Here is an 18,859-nt window from a genome sequence, read left to right as displayed (position 1 = left end):
ATCCACAAATAAGAGACATCATCCAAGTGTGATATATGTTGATCTTTAACTGTCAGAGTTCAAAAGAAACTATACAAATGTCATGAGTGTGGCAAAGCTTTTGTGTGTGGAAGCCTCACAATCAGATAATTCATAGAAGAGTGGAACATTACAAATGTATTGAGTGTCTCAGAGTACTTAGTCTGAATGCATACCTTATGATCCATATTGGAAAGAAACATTAGAAATGTAATGAGTGTGGTAAATTTTTCAGTGTACTTTCAAGCCTAACTTGCCATCAGATGATGTACAGAGGTGAGAGCCCTTGAAAATATAGAGGTTGCAGTGCTTTTGGCAGTGGTTCATATCTTATGCTTCATGAGAATATTCACACTGGATCAAGCGCAGATGATATTTAATGTGGTCAGGCCGTTGAATATCTACTCATTCTCAAAAAGTTCATCACCAGTTCAGGAATGCGAGCAACCTTTCCTCACTGGTCCCTCTTGCACCAGTAATCAAGTTGTTTGTACTGCACCAAACAGTACGAATGAACTGAATTTTGAATAGCTTTTAGGTTGTGCCTTAGACTTACCAAATACTTCATGATTTAAATTGCAGTGAATATGGCAAAGCTTCATGTTATTGTTCACTTATCACTAGATGGCAGAATATTTATCTTGAAGAGAAAGCACACAGATATAAAGTGTGTGGCAAGGCTTTCACCCAAAGATCACAAGTTGGGGAACATACTGGAGCAACACCTCCCAAATGGAATGAGTGTGGGAAAACCTTTATGTTGAGGACTTATGCATTAGGACTTGAGGCACCTGAGCATGAGAATGTTCAGTTTCTGACCATGAAGCCTAGCCATGATGAAAGCTCAGTTTATGACTCTTTGGGATGGACTGGATATGGATCCCAGGTGCCAAGTCATAGTGATGGGAGCTTCTAATCATGCTATGCCAGCAAATTTGGAAAACTCAGCAGTGGCCACAGGACTGGAAAAGCTCAGTTTTCATTCCAATTCCAAAGAAGTAGTAGCTAGTAGCTCAGTTGTGTCTGACTCTTTGCGACCCCATGGACTGTAGCCTATCATGCTCCTCCATCCATGGGATTTTCCAGGCAAGAATGCTGGAGTGGATTACCATTTCCTTCTCCAGGGGACCTTCCCAATCCAGGAATCAAACCCGGGTCTCCTGCATTGCAGACAGACGCTTTACCGTCTGAGCCACCAGGGAAGCCCAAAGAAAGGCAATGCCAAAGAATGCTTAAACTACTGCACAATTGCATTCATCTCACATGCTAGTAAAGTAATGCTCAAAATTCTCCAAGCCAGGCTTCAGCATTATGTGAACCGTGAATTTCCAGATGTTCAAGCTAGTTTTAGAAAAGGCAGAGGAACCAGAGATCAAATTGCCAACATCCGCTGGCAATCGAAAAAGCAAGAGAGTTCCAGAAAAACATCTATTTCTGCTTTATTGACTATGCCAAAGCCTTTGACTGTGTGGATCACAAAAAACTGTGGAAAATTCTGAAAGAGAAGGGCATACCAGACCACCTGACCTGCCTCTTGAGAAACCTGTATGCAGGTCAAGAAGCAACAGTTAGAACTGGACGTGGAACAACACACTGGTTCCAAATAGGAAAAGGAGTACATCAAGGGTGTATATTGTCACCCTGCTTATTTAACTTATATGCAGAGTACATCATGAGAAATGCTGGGCTGGAAGAAGCACAAGCTGGAATCAAGATTGCTGGAAGAAATATCAATAACCTCAGATATGCAGATGACACCACCCTTATGGCATAAAGTGAAGAGGAGCTAAAGAGCCTCTTGATGAAAGTGAAAGAGGAGAGTGAAAAAGTTGGCTTAAAGCTCAACATTCAGAAAATGAAGATCATAGCATCCGGTCCGATCACTTCATGGGAAATAGATGGGGAAACAGTGTCAGACTTCATTTTGGGGGGCTCCAAAATCACTGCAGATGGTGATTGCAGCCAAGAAATTAAAAGACCCTTACCCCTTGGAAGGAAAGTTATGACCAACCTAGATAGCATATTAAAAGGCAGAGACATTACTTTGCCAACAAAGGTCTATCTAGGAAAGGCTATGGTTTTTCCAGTGGTCATGTATGGATGTGAGAGTTGGACTGTGAAGAAAGCTGAGCACCAAAGAATTGATGCTTTTGAACTGTGGTGTTGGAGAAGACTCTTGAGAGTCCCTTGGACTGCAAGGAGATCCAACCGTCCATTCTAAAGGAGATCAGTCCTTGGTGTTCTTTGGAAGGACTGATGCTAAAGCTGAAACTCCAATACTTTGGCAACCTCATGCAAAGAGTTGACTCATTGGAAAAGACTCTGATGCTGGGAGGGATTGGGGGCAGGAGGAGAAGGGGACGACAGAGGATGAGATGGCTGGATGGCATCACTGACTTGATGGATATGAGTTTGAGTGAACTCCGGGAGTTGGTGATGGACAGGGAGGCCTGGTGTGCTGCAGTTCATGGGATCACAAAGAGTCGGACACAACTGAGCAACTGAACTGAAGTGAATAATGAAAAGAATGCCTATAATATTTTGAATCAAACAGCCTGCTCTGAAACAAACTTTAAGTGTGGAAGTTGGCTACTAGAAGTGCATCTAAGAAGATATTGCTAAGACTGATATATTTTGATATGTGTTTTTGAAAATAACGTGTAATCTGCCATTTTTGAAAGTTCTGAAAATGTTGATTAGATCCCATGATGATGGGCGTATGGAGTTTATCCATAAATCCCAAATCTTCAGAAGAGTGTATTTTTCAGACTTTGTTATCCACATTTGATAGAACGTTGTTGTTCAGTTGCACAGTCGTGTCCGACTCTTTGCAGCCCCATGGACTGCAGCATGACAGGCTTCCCTGTCCTTCACCATCTCGAAAAGCTTGCTCACTTATGTCCGTTGAGTTGATGACGCCATTCAAGCATCTCATTCTCTGTCGTCCCCTTCTTCTCCAGCTTTCAATCTTTCCCAGCATTGGGGTCTTTTCTAAAAGTTGACTCTTCACATCAGGTGACCAAAGTATTGGAGCTTCAGCTTCGACATCAACCCTTCCAGTGAATATTCAGGATTGATCTCCTTTAGGATTGACTGGTTTGATCTCCTTGCAGTCCAAGGGACTCTCAAGAGTCTTCTCCAACACCACGATTCAAAAGCATCAATTCTTTACCACTCAGCCTTCTTTATGGTCCAGCTCTCATATCCATACATGACTACTGGCCCATACCTTTACTATACAGACCTTTGTGGGCAAAGTAATGTCTCTCCTTTTTAATATGCTGTAGAGATTTGTCATAGCTTTAGAAAATAAAGACCTAAAATATATTAGAACTTGCAAATAGCAAGTCAAAGATTCTAATTATGTTCACACTGAACATATAATCAACTTGAAATTACATTATGAATATTATTTAGTGTAATTTCCTAAACAAGTTTTTGGGAAAGATACTTAACAGTTAGGCTTCCCTGGTGGCTCAGACAGTAAAGAATTCGCCTGCAATGCACAAGACATGGGTTTGATCCCTGGTTTGGGAAGATCGGCCTGGCAACCCACTCAAGTATTCTTGCCTGGAGAGTCCCACGGACAGAGGAGCCTGGCAGGCTATAGTCCATGGGGTCGCAAAGAATCCGACACAGCTGCGTGACTAAGCACTTCCTCCAAAGTACAGAATAGAGTATTTTAAAGATTAATGCTGCTGCTGCTGCTAAGTCGCTTCAGTCCTATCCGACTCTGTTCGACCCCATAGACGCAGCCCACCAGGCTCCCCCATCCCTGGGATTCTCCAGGCAAGAACACTGGAATGGGTTGCCATTTCCTTCTCCAATGCATAAAAGTGAAAAAAGTGAAGTCGCTCAGTCGTGTCTGACTCCTAGCGACCCCATGGACTGCAGCCCACCAGGCCCCTCCGTCCATGGGATTTTCCAGGCAAGAGTACTGGAGTGGGGTGCCATCGCCTTCTCTGAAAGAATAATGCAGTTCTCATCAAAAGAAAAAAAATGTTTTTTTCTCCTATTTTGCTGTCTCTTTTTAGGTTATCTATACGAAACTATGGATGCTAGGTAAACATTGTGATAATCGTTTCACAGTATATATATCAGTTAATTTTTCTCTGTAGCTTAACCTTACACAATGATATTTGTCATTGTAAGAGTTGCTTATACAACCCCCTTTATGTCACTGTTTAAAGAGTTGGGTTTAGAAAGGGAAATAATTAAAACCCGTTGGATAAAATAAACAAAAACGCAGTTTATAATCATTTAAAGTATCTTGCTCAAAAAAAAAAAAATAAAGTGTCTTGCTCATTTTAAGGCTGTGGTTAGTGACCCAAATGATCACATCCCTTAAGTCCTCCATCTCAGACACCCAAGTGCTGACCCTCAGTTGGTTGAACTCAGCACTATGCTGAGTTTGCTGGTTTGTAGGGCGTCAGTAGGGAATAGCCCATTTCTACCCAGAGAGAGTTTTGTATTTGTAATATAGAGACTAGTCCCATTCTTGTTTATTAAAACTGCCGAAGTTCCGAGATCCCTGAATTGCTTCAGCCTCACTAGAAGAATCTGAGCACACCATGCTGTGAAAAACAGCTTTTTATTGAGAATAAACGCTTTTAGTCTTAAGAGGGAGTATCTTGGCTTCCGACATAACTTGAAGCTTTTACCTGAGCAGTGTTACAGAAGGTAATTTAGTGCTCTCAAGGAAACAGGCCCCGCCCCCCTCCGCGGCCCGCCCCTCCCACGAACTCTGCGCACAGCGGGTGCTCGCCCCGCCCCCGGTCGGAAGCCGCGGCTCTAATTCCAAAAGCCCTTTCACACAGAGCCGGAAGTTGGAGAGCGCGGAGCCGAGATCCCCGAGCGGCGCCTAAGCTTCCTTCTAGAGTAAGTTTGCAGAGTTCGCCACCCCTCCAATCCCCACCTCCGTCCCCGCTCACTCGTCCTCATGGTGTGGGAATTGCCAGCGACCTGAAAACCCTGGCACCCGGTGCTCGGCCCCGAATAGACGCTGCCGCTGCCGCTGCGGCCCAGTTATCTTTTCGTTTGGGTTTGAAGTGTTTCTGAGGCGGTTTCGGCCCTCGGTCCGCGCAGACAAGGCCTCTGGCGAGATTTTCCTGTTTAAAACGCTTTTTTACCTCTGGCGTCGCCAAGTAAAGCCCTCTCTCGCGAGTTGGAGTAGCGCCCGCCGCGTCGCCTTCTCGACCGCTGGAGGCAGAGCCCGTCGCCCCCGCTCCCGGAGAGGCCGCGCCCCCTCCCTGGTCCCGGGATTCCGGAGAGCCCGCCCCGCTCTGAGCCCCCTCCCTCCCAGCTCCTCTGTTCTCGTGTCTCCTGAGGCCGGTCCTTCTGCCCCGCAGGCCTCCCCCCCCCCCCCCCATTCCTGTCAGCCCGTCCCCTCACCCCGCGTAGGGTAGGTGACCTGGTCCAGCCTTGTGACCGCCAGTGCTGTTCCATGCCCAGTTCAACTCGGACGGAAAAGGTGGTCTTCCGGTCCGGGGGCGTCGCGTTCTGTGGCCCACTCAGTAAATTCAGGAGGCAGGAGGATCAGGAGAAGCAGAGTCAGAAGGACTGAGAGAAATAACTGAAACTGAGGAGAAAAGCATCAGGGAGAACCAGTGGGAATACTGAGAATGGCTGAGGGACTTGCAAAGGGATAGTCAAGTCAAAGAGATTAAGCCTTGAAAATAGCCAAGTGAGTAAAATAGAGAAGTATTAATAAATTAAAAAGCCAGATCTCCAGGGACTGGAAAACAGCATAGGGAGAACTGCCCTGTATCAATGATGGGAGCGGGGAGGCGAAGGGCGATGAGGGACGTCAGAGGTGGAGAGTACCTAACTGAGTTTTGGCCGGGTTTGAGTCCAGGCCTCTTGGGTTAGAGTCCGGAGTTGTGTTTTCATCCGGTTGGGGTCCCGCCACAAGGGTTCAAGTCGCAATGTGAGGTGGCCGGTTTTATAATGGTGCTGGCAGAGCAAGAGATAAGGAGCAGAGGAAGAAAGGGCTGGAAGGAAGCGTAGCCACATGGCCTGCTAGAGAGTGGTGAGGAAGGGAGAGTCACAGCGAGAGAAGGGGAGTAATCTGGAGCGCAGAGAGGGAGCCGAAATGGGGGAAGAAAGAGGCAGACATAGGTATGGATTTTTGAAAGACTCAGGAAGGTTTGGAAAGAGAGCATTTCGAGGGGGAACGAATTGCAGCTGCCTGAGACAGGACACGTGTGAGGGAGGAAATAGGACAGGAAGAGCAGGAGAGCAGAGGGGGAGAAAAAGAGACACGGAGACTCAGATGGAGTAGGGAGATAGGTGAACAGAGGGGTAAGCTCGATCCAGGTGTGGCCAGTTGTTTGGATACAGATGATTTTTTTAGTTATACAGAGGAGGCTGAGAATTTCAAAACTCCTGTCTATAAGGCTTGTGTCTTTTTTTTATTACTTGTGGCAGAAGATGACTTTTCATTTGCAAACCCTGTTGAGCCTGGGGCAGTGGCTTGATTCACTGAGTTGTGAGTGAACTCCTTCCCTTGTCCTATCATAAGATAGAGGTCAGGGAAGAAGACACCTGGAGCAAGAAATGACTGACTCTGTCACTCTGTGATAGCTTTTTTTTTTTTTTTTTAATTTTTTTGGCTGTGTTGTCTTCAGTTCTGTTCCGTGGGCTCAAGAGTTGTGGCTCCCAGGTTTTAAAGCACAGGCTCAGTAGTTGTGCACAGGCTTAGTTGCTTGTACTTGTGGGATCTTCCTGAACCAGGGATAGAACCCATGTCCCCTGCATTGTCAGGCAGATTCTTGTCCATTGTATCACTGTTGGGTAGCATTTTTAAAGGAACACTTTTTTTTTTTTTTAATGGATTCACATTTTCTCCTTTCTATATATATGGTGCTTTTTGTGGCTTGGAATAGGTCTTAATTCATTCAGTTTCTGTAATCATTTTTAACTTCAGAAATAAGCTTTTTTAGTTTCCAGTATTCTACTCTTATCATCCTTTTCTGATTATGATTATTCTCAGTATTTTTTTAAACTTTTACACCAGATTTTTAGATTAAAACTAATTCACAATTTTTTCTTTAAAATTTTTTTCCGATTCATTCCTTGCCTGGGTGCTTTCTTCCCTTCGTCTTGTACATTTGAAATTTTCTTTGGTAAGTAGTAAATCATCTTAGACTATTTTGTGCCATACTTAGCAAAAATGTCACCTCGTTTATGAGTTCTTATGAGGTAAATGAACCTAGAGCCTATTATACAGAGTGAAATAAGTCAGGAAGAGAAAGACGAATACTGTATATTCCTGCTTATATATGGAATTTAGAAAGATGGTACCAACGATCCTACATGCAGGGCAACAAAGGGAGACACAGATGTAAAGAACAGACTTTTGGACTCAGTGTGAGAAGGCGAGGGTGGCATGATTTGAGAGAATAGCATAGAAACATGTATATTACCATGTGTAAAATAGAATGATCAGTGCAAGTTCGATGCACGAAGCAGGGCACCCAAAGCCAGTGCTCTGGAACAACCCAGAGAGATCGGGTGAGGAGGGAGGTGCAAGGTGGTTCAGGATGGGGGGGGGGACACATGTCCAATTCATGTTGATGTATGGCAAAAACCATCACAATATTATAAAGTAATTATCCTCCCATTATAATACTTAAAAATGAGGAAACTGAAAAAATTAAAGTTAATAAGCAACGATCACCTCGCCTCCCTTTCTCTGAATTCAAAGAGAAATACATCTTGGATGGTTTTATGTATGGGACATTGTGTAATTAAACAGACATATTTTCAACTGTGGTTTTACCAAAGACTTGAATTGTGTATGTGTTTATGTCTGCACACACAAAAGGATGTTTCTGGTCTCAGCTCTTTACCAGAGAATAACGAAGGTATGACATTAGATCTTGTGAAATTAAAGGCATTTCTTTGAGAAATGGGAAAATAAAAGAACATTTAACATGATAAAACCAACAAAATAAAATGCTTCATTCTTTCCTTTCAAAAAAAGAAAAACAACACCTATTTTAACTGGTTAGTGTAATGGTCCATTTTCTATGTTCAGTGAAACAAGTGGGCTGTGAGGTGATATGAAGATGTTTCCCTCAGGTCCCTTTTTGACTTTTCTGTGCGAATGAGGAAGGATGGGCTGGATTGACGTGGGACCTTCCAACAGAGCCTCTCTATTCATGATGAAAAAGATTGCTCAGACCCTATTTCTAATGTTTTTTGTACTAGTGGATATATATCTGCAATTCTGTATTGTTAAAATATTTTACTGCAATCTTCTAATAAAGAATTACCTGCTTGGTATCAGTTTGACCCAATCTTGAAAGAAAAGTTTCTTTTGCTCAGATACATGACAGATGTTCCTGGTGTTAAATGGGATGGGCATTAAGGACAAACTTGGCCCCCTTGCCCTTCAGCCTCCCATTTCATTAATCAGTTATATCTGGTTCTCTTCACTCGGCTCAGACCTTCTTATAAACGGCTTCTCTCTGGGCCCGAGGGAGCCCACTTGTAACATGGAGATGAGAGACTAGACCGGAAACTCTGAGCGTGGGCAACACTGACCCCTGAAATGATTAGCCGAATTGGCTGTGTGTCTGTGTGTGGCAGTTCTGGTTTGGAGGGAGTGTCTGGCGGTAATTAGAATTTTAAATAGATCCCAGTCCTCTCTCAATGAAAAACAAAAAGGAAAACTGTAGGATGGAGGCAGGATCACAGGCTCAGAATTAGATGACTTCTATGAATAAGGCTAAATCTGAAGGGAGATTTTTTTTTATGTCCTGACGTTCAGACCTCCACTGGCTTTCATTTGTTCTTGGGACAAAAGCTGACTCCTCGCTGTGGCTCCACAGCCCTCTGTCAAGCTCAGGGCCCTGTAAGAGTCTCCAGCCTCATCCTGGGAGCTGACTGTTAGCTCGTGGTTCAGCCTGTCCTGGTCTCATTTACCTTTTCTCTGTTTCCAAATACCAAAACCATTTCTGTCTGACTTTGTAGTTCCTTTTGTCACCTTCAGGTCACCCTGGCTCAGGCCCTAGGTCACCCTTCAAGTCTAGGCTCAGAGAGGTCTCCCCGTCCCCTCCTAATAGTCTCTCTCACGTTACCCAGGTTTATTGCCTCTGTATCAGTTGCCATCAGCAGAAATTAATGCCCTTCTTCATGGGTTATTTTGAGTCCTTCCTGGTTCCCCTCTTTTTAGGGCTCATAGTGTTCCTCTTCTTCCCAACGTGGCTGCAGTACCTGATACTGGAAATGTCTTTAGATGACAGGACTATGGGTTGGGTTGAATAATCCTCAGGGAAGACCAAGAGCACAGGACAGGTGATGAAGATGTTTCCCACATTCTGGACATTTCAGCTGTAATTGATCTTTACCCCATGTGACTACTTAATTAGTCAAAAGATGGGCCAAGAAATACAGGAAGTCCTGAAAAGCCCTACAGAGCTGGTGTCCTCAAGCAGTGGGCTAAGATGTCCCCATGTTTAGTCTGCTGTGTTTCGTCCTCTGCAGCCCCCAGTCTAAGCTCTGTCCATCCAGGGACCAGTCACCATCATGGACAGCAGCTTTGCCATCTAGGAGTTCATGTGCTCAGTGTCAGCGATTGTGATTTCAGTGCGCTGAGGATGAGCAGAAATGCAAAACCTAACAGGGCAGGAAGGAGACGCTGCCCGCCCTCCGCCCTCCCAAGGGCTAGAATATTTTCCAAGTAGGTGTGGGTGGGGAAAACAGGAGAGAGTGAGACCTGGAGACCCTTGCTTTGAGACTTCCTCATCTCAAATACCTTTGTACCAGGACTGCATAGTGTCCCCAGGTGGTGGCAGACTTTCCTAGGGGGGCCAGTGTCTTGATTTTCATACTGCACGTGCAGTGTCCTTTGTGTGGTAGCTGGTGGGAACTCCTCTTGTGATCCCCTTTGCCAAGAAACCCTATGCGCTTTAGTCTTGCTTAGTCCAGTCATGCAGGGAGGAGAGGTAGGCAAATGGGGAAAGCGGAGGGAGCCTGGTGGGGTCTGCAGGAGGCTTGTGGCAGTACTTGGGGGCATCAAGGTGAGCCCAGTGAATGGAGCGTTCGCCCATCCCAAGTGTAGTTGCAGGGACAAGGCGGGTGTGGATCTGTTGGAAAAGAATGTCTCAGTTCAGGCTGAAGAACCTGGGAGCGGGTTTGTTGGAGAGCCCGCATGGAATGGTTTGAGGTTCCAATGCTTAGCTTGTGTTCCCGGGACAGCAGTGCTGAGGCTGACACTTCCCTGCACAGGTTTGATTTGACAACTCATGACCACACGTGAGCAGCAATGAAGGACGTGGAATTCAGCCAGGAGAAGTCTTTTCCACTGTTAGAACTGTGGCCTGGGCTGAGCCGCAGGAACCTGTGGGTGCAGGAGGATGGGAGCCTTGGGCTTGAGGGGCTGGTTCTAGGAGTTGCCCCCAGCATCCACTCCACGCCCTGGCTTTTGTTGGCTCTCTTAGCAGGCAGGCACCATAGAGTAACAGGGAAAATCTCAGGTCATTTTTTGCATCAACTTTGTTATCATTGTGTACTTGGGGTTGCCTGTGAAGAAAGGTTCATGTGCATTTGGGAAGATACCAAGAGAATCTGGAGTGTGTCCTTGGAAGATGCTGAGGTCTCAGTGGGCCATGTGTATCATTGGAATTATCCCTCTTTTTCATAGTCTTTGGAGATTTTGGTGTTTGACCTGGATCACTCACTGTAAGTGAAAATATGGTGTCTAGTGTCTGTGGATCTTTGGGTGTCCTCTTTTGTATTTTGCCTCATCCATGAGTTGTCAGGGCTTGGAGTGCTTTGTGTTTGCATAAGAGGGTTAGAGGCGCATCGTGGGCTCTGTGGACACTCTGTTGGACACCATGAAAGTTTGTAAGTTTGTTTGAGTCCCTCTGGGAAAATAGGAGTACTAAGGTTAAGATCACAGAATGCTTGTTATAAGGTGGTCCTGCTCAGTCCGGATCTCTGGGCCCAACCTGCGAAGAGTCATAAAATCCTGTGACGTAGGGGAAGATGGCTCCGAGAATCACAGGGCAGCGATACCTCAGTGATCTGCAGCCCGGAGGCTGGTCCTCTAGAAGATGCAGCTGCAACTCTCTTGCTGCCAGGCCAGTGCTGGGTTCTCTGTTACCCACTCCTGTCCCTCCCAAAATAAGCGCATACACAGGCACAGTACAGAAAACACGGAATCTTAACTGCACTGTTGGTGGTAATGTAAATGGTACTGCTATGTTGGAAACTAAAATGGAAGTTCCTTAACAAATTAATATAGAACAGGCCTACAGTCTGTCAAACCCATTTCTGACAGATATCCAAAGGGAAAGCAGTCAGTTTTTCAGGGATATGTCCGCAGTCCCATGAGTGTGACTGGATTTGCAGTAGCCAAGGCATAGACACAGCCCAGATGTCTCTTGACAAAAGAATAGGTAACAAAAGTATGGTATAGAAATATTTATTATATACTGTATATTCATGAACTATTTTTTCTTTGTATATAAAAATCAAGGATCTGAACTGAACTGAATGAACCTAGAGAACATTATGCCAAGTTAAAGAAGGCTGACAAAGGAGGACAGACACTGTATGTGAAAACTAGACTTGTCAAACTCATAGAGCCATCGAGTAATAAGGCTGTTACCAGGAGCTGGGTGGAGGGGGAAATGGGGCACTGTTAGGCAAAGAGTAGAGATTTTCAGTTCTGGGAATCTGAGGTACTGCATGCTGCCGGTAGTGTTTCTATATACTTGAAATTCGCCCAGTGAGGAGAAATACAGTGTACTCATAGATGGAAGTGTAACTTACTCCACTGTAATAATTATTCAATGTATGAATCTATCACAGGATCACTTTGTACACAGTACGTTTATACCATTTTTGTTAGTTACACCTTAGTTAGGCTGGGATGAAAAAGAGAGTTGGGAGGTGCTTTTCTCCTCTGAATGGTGCTCAGTCCAGGCTTCACGTTTCGTTGATGAGGCATTTTGCGTACCCATGTTTTGTACCCTCTGACCACAGATTCCCCTTTAGGTAACTTGTGGTGATCCACGGCTCGAGAATTTTTCAGGTGCCCCAGTGGATTCCAGTCTGGTTCCCTCACTGAGCGTCAGGACTCTGAGTCCTCCCAGTCCTGAGGGCTGAGATCTGAGCTGAGGAGGGGGCACTCTGCTCCGAGTGGGTCTGGACCAGGGCCTGCTGTGTGACCTGAAGGGGGCGTGGGGTCAGTGGAGGTGGCCCCTGCTTGCTGTGTACATGAGGCCTCACCAGGAGGGGATTGCGATCCGAGGGAACGTGTGGGAAAGTCCCATGTTGGTCTCTCTGCGGGAGTTGACGGTCCTGATTCCCTCCTGAGACAGTGGCCACAGAGGACTGTCTGTTCCACACAGTGAGTTCTGCCCTGTGTGTGTCGTTGGGGCTCAGAAAGGGGATGTGCTGACTCTAAGCATTAAGCGGCATGTTTTCGACTTTCATGATAGACCTCTGAAGACTTGTGTTGGCCTGAGGAAGCCCTGAAGTTGAGGAAGAGGAAAGAAAAGGAGTCAGGCATGGCTCTTTCTCAGGTAAGGTCATATTCAGTCTGTCCTTCCTGAAATGCCCTGCTCTGGACTTGCTAATAGTGTCTGACTCTGGAGTATCCTGTCTGACTCCTGTATACACACACTCATCCGGGGCCTTCCCTCAGGGCCTGTCGTCTCCACTTAGATGCCGTGTCCCCATGTCCCGGTGACCTGGCCCTTGTGAGGAGGCTCCCCTGGGCACCGTCCTGGGCAGGGCTTCTCACCCATGGGTTGGAGATGGGGTCTCAGTGCTGTTGGGCAGCAGGGATTGCTTAGGGCCCACTTGGACGCTCTGTCTGCTCTCTGTCCACCAGGGTAAGGAAACTGCACTTGGAAGTGAGGTATTAATATGCACAATAGCTGGTGAAATCTGGGAATCAGGTCAATTAGGGGCAGTTTGTTCTTTGTTAAGGCAGTTCAAGCTAAAGATGTGGGTCAGTCTCCTTAAATCCTTACTGTTAATAGAATGGAAAGTTCAGAAATAGACGTCAGTGATACAGGGTTTTTTAGTTTATCATCAGATTTAATCTATGAAATGAATCTAAGTCTCTGGCAAGTGGAAATTTTCACTACCTCCATTCTTCAGAGGTTGTCCTTTCACTCTGTGGATTGACTCCTTTGACACAGAAATGTTTTAACTTTTAATGCAAGCAAGATTCCAGGTTCATTGTTTTGCTGGTGGATATCTATTTTCTCACCATCATGATTATTGAGATTGTCCTTGCTGTTTTGTGTATCTTGTGGATACATCCTTGTGGATATACCTTACATATACAGAAAGAATTATTTCTGAGTACTGTGTTCTGTTCAGTTGGTTTATTTGTCTGTTTTTATACCAGTACCACGTCACCTTGATTACCTTGTAATAGGTTTTGGAATAGAGAGACCTCCATCTTCCTTCTTCAGGAGTTTTGCTGTTTGCTCTTTGAATAGTTCTATAACTTTCACCATGTTTTATTAAGCTTCTACAAAGATTGCCATGGCAGTTTTGATAATGAGTTAATTGGTTGATTGATCCTTTGTGTGGTTATTAAAGAATCTGTTTTGATATAGCATGTTTCTTTTGTAATCTTTATGACTTTTACCTATGCATCTTTGTCACGTGGGAAAGAAGATAAATTTACTTCCTTTTCAATTTGCTGACCTTTGATTTCTTTTTCTCATCTAATTGCTCTAAGGGTTTCAGTGCTTTGTTGAACTCTAGTGCAGGGTGTGCATCCTTGCCTTCTTGGCCTCAGAGGAAAAGGTCTTTCATTCTTTCCCCATTGCTGTGCTCTTTTCATACTGGCATTTATTATGTTGATGTTGGTATAGTTTATTGTTTGTAGTTTGTTGAGTGTTCCATCTTGTCAAATTTTTGTCGAATGGTTTTTTTTCTGCATCGAGATGATCCTGTATTTTTTTTCCCTTAAATCTGTTAATGTAGTGTGTCATATTAATTGATTTTTGTATGTTGACTTCTCCTTGCCTTATATGAATAAACTCCACTTGGTCATGGTGTCAGATCTTTTTATTTATTTTAATTGAAGGATAATTGCTTTACAGAAGTTGTTGTTTTCTGCCAAATACCAACCTGAATCAGCCATAGGTATACCTATGTCCCCTCTCTCCCATCTTCCTCCCTATCCCACCCCTGTAGGTTGTTAGAGAGCCCCTGTTTGAGTTCCCTGAGTCATTCAGCAAATTCACATTGGCTCTCTACTTTACATATGGTAATGTAAGTTTCCGTGGTACTCTCTCCATACATCTCACCCTCTCCTTCCTCCCCTCCGCCTCTGTCTGTTCTCTCTGTCTGTTTCTCCAGATCTTTTTAATATGTGTTGAAGTGGGTTTGCAAGTATTTTAATTTTGCATCAGTATTCGTCAAGGGTATTGGTTTCTAGTTTTCCTTTCTTGTGTCTTTGGGAAATCAGCAAACTATTAGAATCATGCTTGCTCCATAGAATTAGCAGGAATAGTGGTAATTCTTTTGTAAATGTTTGGTAGAATTTGGTCCTGTATTTTTCTTAGAGGTTTCTGACTATTTATTAAATCTCTCTAGGTATAATGGGCTTCCCTGGTGACTCAAATCATAAAGAATCTGCCTGCAGTGAGGGAGACCCAGGTTCTATCCCTGGGTTGGAAGGCCCCCTGGAGAAAGGAATGGCTGTCTAGTCCAGTATACTTGTCTGGAGAAATTCCATGGACAGAGGAGCCTTGTGGGCTACAGTCCATGAGGTAACAAAGAGTCAGACACGACTGAGTGGCTAACACTTTCATTTTCAACACTTCTCAATTTTTTTATTTCCTAATAAGTAAAAGAGTTTGTGTGTTTCTGAGAATTTGCCAGTATCTCCTATATTCTGTCATTTATCGGCATTATTGGTCATAGTACTTCCTTATCTTTAGAAACTTTCTTTGACCTCAGTTGTAATCACTCCTGTTTCATATCTGTTTTTAGTTATTTGAATCTTTTTTTCTCTTTTCCTTAGTCTAGGTGGGGGTTTTCCTATACAGTTTTTTCAAAACATCAACTCTTGGATTGTTGATTTTTATAGTTTTCTTCTTTCTGCTGTATTTCTGGTTTAATCTTTCTTATTTACCTGTTTCCTTCTGCTAAACTTGAGTTTAGTTTGTTTTCTGTTTTCTGCTTCCTAAAGGTCTAAAAATAGATTGCAGATTTAAGATCTTTTCTCTTTTTTACTGTAAGCATTTAACAGTTCAGACTTTCCTTTTAGGACAGTCTTCTCTGTGTGTTATAAATTTTCTAATGTTGTCTTTTCGTTTTCATCCACGTATTTAAGAAATTCCATGTGATTTTTTTCTTAGACCCATTTGTGGTGTAAGAGTGAGTTGTTTAATGTCCACATTTGGGGAATTTTCTTTTTTTCTTGTGTTTATTTCATTGTTAGGGAAGATCCTGAAAGGTTGTTGTTGAATCACGCAAAGATGCCGGGATTCTTGGCCCCTGGAGGAGAAGAATTCAGTCAGGGGCCAGAGACGAGGCTTGATGGCTCAAAGCTTTTGTGTAATAAAGTTTTATTAAAGTATAAAGGAGATAGAGAAAGCTTCTGACTTAGGCATCAGAAGGGGGCAGAAAGAGTACCCGCCTGCTAGTCTTCAGCTGGATGTTCTATAGTCACTAGCAGTCTGTTAATGAAAGAAAGGAATGTCTTAAAACTCAGAATGGCACCAGGCCCCTCACCCATAAGATGCATTTGGGGATAATCTTGGCACCAAATGGTTGATCCTGGGCCATAAAATGATTAACTTAAATCTTGAAGAAGGGCAGATCACCATACAAATAGTTTCATTTACATAGATTAGGGGAGCAATATCAGAATATAACATACTGATTTGTCAAGTAGGTTCTGAGCCAAGAGGCTGAACCAACTTGAAGACAGAGTTTGGGGTAAATGCGTCTAGTACATTAGCATAGCTTAAGATAAACATTTCCATAAGAAAAAGGCATTGGTTAACTCAAGGTTTGAGAATAGTTAACTTCAGGTGAAACCAAGTGTTATTATGGCAACACAGTATTTTAAGAGAAACCTCTTTTTAAATTTGTATGGAGAAGGAAAAAATATCGCTAGTTTGTTTCCTCCTGCCGCTTAAGAGAGATAAAAATGTCTGACACTTGCAGGCTACTTCCTCCGTTTGGAGACCCCTGGCCTTCCTGCCTGTAACCCTCTCAATACTTTCATGGTATCAGTCTCTTAAAATTGTTGATTTGGGCCTAACCTGTGGTGTCTCATAGAGAATGTTTTATGTGTCCTTGAGATGCATGTGTTTTATGCTTTTGTTGGGCTATGTGATCTGTACATGCCTGTTCAACTTGGATGTTGAAATCTCATACTATTCCTGTGCCACTATTTCTGTCTCCTTTCCCTTAATGTTTGCTTCATTTTTCTGACATATCTAATATAAGATGTGTATATATATATTTTACTTGGTACAGCTTTTTGGTAAATTGACCATTTTATCATTATACAATATTTATCTCATTGCACTTTTTTTTTTCTTCAGTTTATTTTGTCTGATATAACAGTCTCCCCTGCTCTCTTTAGGAGGACTTTTTCCATCCTTTGACTGTTCACCTTTCCATGTCCTTAGGTTTGTGAGTACTACCTGTTTCAACTCTCTGACAAACTCTGTATCTCTTGCCCTGTGTTTTTCCTCCTGTTACTTCTTCTAGTGGCCCCTGCGCATGCGCATCGTATGGTGGTGAAAGACAGGCACCCTGGACAGCTCCTTTCATGCCACTGTAATTTCAGAAGGAATGTATTGAATGTTTCCTTCCCATCATGATGTTTCTTGAGATAGTCATGCTTAATAACTATATATTTTTTTCATATTCTTTTTTGCCATGATTTTTAATTCTCCAAGAAGTTGTTTTACTTCACTATTGCTATAATTTTTTTTTTGTCATAATCTAATGACTCTTCTAATTTCAAATCACTGTTTTAGTAATGGTAAAAAAAAAAGCAGAGAAAGTCTTTGACTTCTGTTAATGCCTTGCTATGTAAATTTAAGTGGATAAAATTGTATTTGTATTTTAGTATATGGTAATTCTATTATGAATTTAGTTCAAATATTGTGTTTTTTTTCATGTTTTGACCACTTTTCTTTTGGTAGCCTAGTATAGAATGCTGTTGACAAACTCAGCTGAGTACAAAGGAGACATTTTTATTGTCTGAAAGATGCTGAAATACATGTGAATAAATGGATGATATAAAATTGTCCAAAAAAATCTGTCAAGAGATGCATCCTCTTATTTTAGTTAATTTTTTTATAGATATGTATGCATTCATGTGCAAGTCTGTGGTTTAGATAGAAGACATCATTATTTAGAAACTACATATCACCTTTTTTCTTTGAGTTGAAATTCTGTTATCAGTATAATCTGTGGCCTTGAAATTTTCTAAACAATCCTATTAGTGTTTTAAGTAGTAAATTACTAACAGTTGTGTTTCTGTATCCACATCTATAATGACCTTTCATGCCATTCCACATTGTTCACCTTGAACTTTGTGTTTTTTTCATAGTAATACAATATTTATTTGTTTTCCTTCTGTCAAACCCTGAGCCCACCACTTTCCCCAGGCTGCCTGGGGAGTTACAGGAAAGGGAACATACAGGGAAGACACAGGAGAAAGAACTATGGGAGGTGGAAACAGCTACTTCACATCGTGAAGAAGATGAGCTAGACCACCATCAGGCAAAAGAGCCCCATGGCCTTTGAGAGGGCCAAGCCCATGGCGTAGAAGAGCTTCTGTTTCAGAGAAGGGTTCCTGGCATAACAGTGATGAAGCTCCCGAACACAGTCCCACTTCCGGCCCCGGAGCCAGCCACCCCTGCTATGGCAGCTCCAGCTCCAGGGAACTTGGCTGCTGTGTCAGAGTCCCTTGAAATGGCACTGGTTTGGAAGCTGTGGCTAGGAATAAGTGAGATGGTCCAGGGACCTGGGGCTCCCAAGCTGCTGTGGCTCTCATCAGTCAGTGTCTCCCATCCTTCACCACCACTCTGGACAGTGATCAATCAACAGCAGGGAGGTTCTCCTGATCAAGAAGTGGGTGGAGACGAATTTGGCGCAGAGGTCCATTTTCAGGGGATGAAGGCCCGAGGCCCGAGAGCTGCTCCCCGTGCAGACAAGAGGGGCAAGGAGGAGGCTCACCTTGGACTTCTTTCAAGTTTTCTTTAGGAGCCCTCTGTCAAAGGACTTTCAATGTTCTCTGTATTACTTAACTGTTAGATGCTTAAGCTTCAGTTGCTGAGCCCAAGCCTCTGAGTTCAGGTGCTTCGTGTAACGTTTCTTACCTTCTTGATCTGAGTCGACTTGCTCAGAGTGTCTGTCTGTGACATAGTTTTTCATCTGTAAGGTGGGAACAGGTCGTTCTTTAATGAGCTATTATATTGATGACAGGTTCTTGCCTGTAAAGTACTTGTTTAATGTTTAGAGTAATACTACAGTAATTTAGAGCAACTGGAAGCCTTCAGACACTTTTGGTCCTTGCTGCTGTTATCAATGTCATAACTGAAACTTTTGACCTTTCCATTAAAAATGCCATGGACTTCGTCATCTCTGAAGATACCACTCATGCTGTACCTCATCTAGATAATGAATTGCACTCACTGGGTAGAACATAATATCTGACACTTCTGTATAGCCAATACAGTGTTGAGTTTTATTTGTATATATTTCATGGATTTTGAGCAGTGATGAAAAATCCATATTAATTGGAGGATCTCATAAGGTCTTACGAAAAAGCATAAGAAATTAAAATTAGAGATGCATAATTTCTCCAGATACCCCTGCATGGATCTGTTAG

At 43.3% G+C, this 18,859-nt stretch overlaps 2 protein-coding genes and 1 pseudogene across 7 annotated transcripts in view; 2 read left to right on the top strand and 1 right to left on the bottom strand.

Annotated features, from left to right (window-relative positions):
* Positions 1-4,829: 4,829 nt before the first annotated feature.
* The window catches only part of LOC508131 (zinc finger protein 665), a 78,533-nt gene continuing 64,503 nt past the window's right edge, over positions 4,830-18,859 (top strand). For both annotated transcript variants that reach the window (XM_059877201.1, XM_059877200.1), the window contains exon 1: positions 4,830-4,896. The gene's annotated coding sequence lies outside the window, so the exon portion shown is untranslated. The remainder of the gene's footprint in view (positions 4,897-18,859) is intronic.
* Positions 4,830-18,859, top strand: part of LOC100300095 (zinc finger protein 665) — a 26,599-nt gene continuing 12,569 nt past the window's right edge. For 3 of the 5 annotated variants that reach the window (XM_024979305.2, XM_059877204.1, XM_024979306.2), the window contains exon 1: positions 4,830-4,896. Coding sequence is in view for 1 of the 5 variants with exons in the window: in XM_024979304.2 (XP_024835072.1) it covers positions 14,733-14,768 (36 nt within the window). In the remaining 4 variants the exon portion in view is untranslated. Of the gene's footprint in view, positions 4,897-12,470; positions 12,555-14,592; positions 14,769-18,859 lie in introns of those variants that run through there. The other 2 variants (XM_024979304.2, XM_024979307.2) reach the window with 2 other exon arrangements.
* Positions 17,728-18,132, bottom strand: LOC132342732 (ATP synthase F(0) complex subunit C2, mitochondrial-like; annotated as a pseudogene).

This window comes from Bos taurus, chromosome 18 (genome assembly GCF_002263795.3).
Source record: "Bos taurus isolate L1 Dominette 01449 registration number 42190680 breed Hereford chromosome 18, ARS-UCD2.0, whole genome shotgun sequence".
Lineage (NCBI taxonomy): Eukaryota > Metazoa > Chordata > Mammalia > Artiodactyla > Bovidae > Bos > Bos taurus.
Note: the sequence above shows the minus strand (reverse complement) of the source record. Positions and strands in the feature narration are given on the sequence as shown.